The sequence below is a fragment of the Olea europaea genome, unplaced genomic scaffold (genome assembly GCF_002742605.1).
Source record: "Olea europaea var. sylvestris unplaced genomic scaffold, O_europaea_v1 scaffold939, whole genome shotgun sequence".
Taxonomy (NCBI): Eukaryota; Viridiplantae; Streptophyta; class Magnoliopsida; order Lamiales; family Oleaceae; genus Olea; species Olea europaea.
Genome location: NW_019267882.1, coordinates 307,360 through 310,677, shown reverse-complemented (window position 1 = coordinate 310,677; position 3,318 = coordinate 307,360). Strand labels below are relative to the sequence as shown.

General features: G+C 36.3%; 1 protein-coding gene and 1 non-coding gene across 2 annotated transcripts; both read left to right on the top strand.

Annotated features, from left to right (window-relative positions):
* Positions 1–69, top strand: TRNAA-AGC. Its single transcript has one exon. It is a non-coding gene; the product is annotated as a tRNA-Ala (tRNA).
* A 1,501-nt stretch (positions 70–1,570) lies between these two features.
* Positions 1,571–2,766, top strand: LOC111392562 (protein DELAY OF GERMINATION 1-like). Its single transcript, XM_023017926.1, has one exon. It carries the CDS (start codon positions 1,910–1,912, stop codon positions 2,657–2,659), a length of 750 nt encoding a protein of 249 aa, XP_022873694.1. The 5' UTR covers positions 1,571–1,909; the 3' UTR covers positions 2,660–2,766.
* Positions 2,767–3,318: the final 552 nt, after the last annotated feature.

Below are 3,318 nucleotides of genomic sequence, written 5' to 3'. Positions count from 1 at the left end.
ATGTAGCTCAGATGGTAGAGCGCTCGCTTAGCATGCGAGAGGTACGGGGATCGATACCCCGCATCTCCATTTTTTTTTTAATTTTTTTTTTTTAATTTTTTTTTTTTTTTAAGTTTTTATCCAGAATTTAAACTGATGTCTCCTTGAATAGAAATAATTTCATAGTCTGTTTCAACTGTATGGATCTAATACTCCAAAACAAATAATGGAACAAGAATCTAATATTGGAACAGTAGATTTTTTAGAGTAATTGACGTCCAAACGAATTTTATATGTAATATTTTGAATTTCCAAACGAGCATTTATATCATGATGATCATCACAAACAATCATATCAAACAAATTATCAATTTGCACCGTATCTTAACTCGATAATTTTCAAATAAGCCAACAGAAATTTTTGAAAGAAAAAAAAAAATCCAAATTGCATGCTCAAAACATTTTTTCCCCGAACTGCACAAATTTCCTTGCTCTCTCTTTTCTTGACCTTTCGCTTTTGCCAGTAGGTATGAACATGGGTCGAATTTAGTTGAGTTTTAACTCAACCCAATCCAACCATCGAATCGACAATTTGAGTTAGGGTGAAATTTCAACACGAAAACTAACTCAACAAGAGAAAAAAACAACCCGAGTCAATTCAAATGGATCGATTTTTTGAATTTACCATTGCAATCAAATTTTTTTTTTTATATTAAATCGGACCTGAAAACCAAGGTTCTATGGTTATAACTCAGACATGAATGATATACTATACTGTTACTCAATATATATTTCTAAATGCAGTAGGCTCATTGCGGTCTAATTCATGAATTGAATCATAACTATATAAGCTATTATGATACTAAGAGATTCAATAAAGATGAAATCATGCCGAAGTTTTCAGGTTGGGTCCAAGTCAAGTGGAAAATCGACACGAATCAGATCGATCCCCCAATAAATATGCACACCCCTATATCCCAGGGTACTTCTGTGAGTTAATACTTAATTAAAAAATTGACATTTAGAACAATCTACCTAATTAATAATTAAATTCTTAAAATTATTAGAAATATATATTTCTTCGTTAAATGTACCTAACTTGACCGTATTCGCTTTTCTTGGAATCAAATTACACCATTTTACGAAATATGCATTTTGAACCCAATATTAATGTATTAAAACCCACATTTTTTTAAAGGATTGCGTGAAAATTATAATTAGAAGACTTCGACTAACTAGCTCGATGGTACACCAAACTCGACCCTTCTAACTTACGGATCACAAATAGGCCATGAACAATTTATAGGATTATGCTCCTGTATGGCCCTCATTATTTCATATTATAATTTTTTTCTTTCTTATTTTTAATAATATAATCTTTTATTAAATAATATTATATGTAAATCGAAAAAAAAAATTTATTTTCCAATCACACATCCTCCAAAAAATATCATTCTAAAAATTATAATACCAAATAATGGGGTTCCAATCGAGGGCTAAAATAAGTCCATATCTAAATCATATCTTTAAAAAGGTCTATGTTTGGTCTTCATTTTTCTTAGCATCATGCTTAAAAATCAGCGCAGTTACAAAAGCTCGAGGATAAAGACAAGAGATGGATGTACTCTCCTTTGTAATTCTTGGCGGTTTGTGAGTTTTCAAGGCCTGACCAGCAATTAGATATTTTCCAGAAATATCTCTGATAATGAACTGCTTCACACTAGCCGCGCCCATGGCCTTTGTCCACTTGTAATCCATGCAGTAGCCAACTGTCTCCTTCACATATATTTGCAGCAACCAGAAAACCCTTCGCAGCAAGCTAAGAAACTGATATAAATTCAACCACTTGTCTCAAAATATTATCAGTAACTACGGACCATCTTCTCCACCCTTTTTTACTGTGTTGGCTAGACTAAGTCAATCAACCTAGATGGCCCCGAGCTTTGGTGGAACCGGGAACTACGTTGGCTCGTTTGAGGTCTTTCTTGAACGCTGGTTCGCTCGTCAACAGAACTTACTCGAGGAGTTACTGAGGACAGAAGAAACTTACCATGAGTCTCAAGATCAAGATGGAATCAGAGAACTTATTGATAGGGTTATTGCTCACTATCAAGAATACTTGTCAGAAAACTCGCGAATGGCTAATAGATGTACATTCCTTATGTTCTCGCCAACTTGGCTCAGCCCACTGGAGAAAGCCCTTCTTTGGATTGCCGGGTTTAAGCCCGGGCTAGCACTTCATCTCGTGACAAGCTCAGTGAGTGATTTATCAGAGAATCAAAGACAAAGAATTGAACGCTTGAAGCATGAGACAAAAATGGAAGAGAAATTGTTGGCAGACGAATTGTCGAGTATTCAAGAAAGTGTGGCAGCTCCTCCACTAGCAGAGGTAGCGAAGGAGGAAGGAAGGAGGCAGCTGATGGAGGGAGAAATTATAGAAACTCCTGATTCGGAACTGGAGACTTTGAGATCAGCCGTGCAGAGTTTGCTGATTCGTGCGGATCTGTTGAGGGCTAGAACAGTTCAAGTGGTGGTTGAAACACTGAGTCCTCTCCAAAATGTGAAATTCTTTGCGGCGGGGATTCAGTTCCAGATTAGAATTCGGATGCTGGGAAGGCAGAGAGAGGCTGAGCAGCCTCGACATGAAGTAATGGTTGGTAGATTTTCATCTACCCTCTAATCTTGTTGTAGCGTCGTCGGCTTCACGAAGTGACGGACTGATACTGTTTTAATGTGCTAATATTTGCAGTTTATGTAATGTGTGCTAGTATGTGTTTGGCTCTGTAATTTTATGTTATAACTTAAAAGATTAAAAACTGCGTTAAACTATAAACACAATCAAATAACATCTCCCGTCGAGTTCAAGACATGGTTATTCGAATAATCAACCACGAGTCAAGCCAGCTGGTCAAGTATTACCAAGAGAACCCGAACAATAGGTAGAAAGCAGGCAATAATTTAATTGAATATTTGATAAAACTAAATGGGTAAAACCATATTTTGTTTTTATACTAGTAATCTAAGTGTCTTACAATCCATGCAGCAAAGTTTCTAGTGTATAATTTGCAAACCATGCAGCCAAGTGTCTAGTTTCTACTTGCAATCCCTGCAGCCATGATGTTCAATAAATATTTCTGTCTTAAACTTGTCACTGTGTCTATATGCACATTAGTTTGACTAACGAACAAACAGGAGTAGCAATCTTCTTGATGAATTACTGCTAATACATACACTTCACCAGACACTTGACAAAATGATTCACTTTCTGAGCAGGTGAAGCAGGCTGCTGGGCACCAAGCTTGCCATTCTCTGGAGATTGGGGAAAACTCAAGTTACACA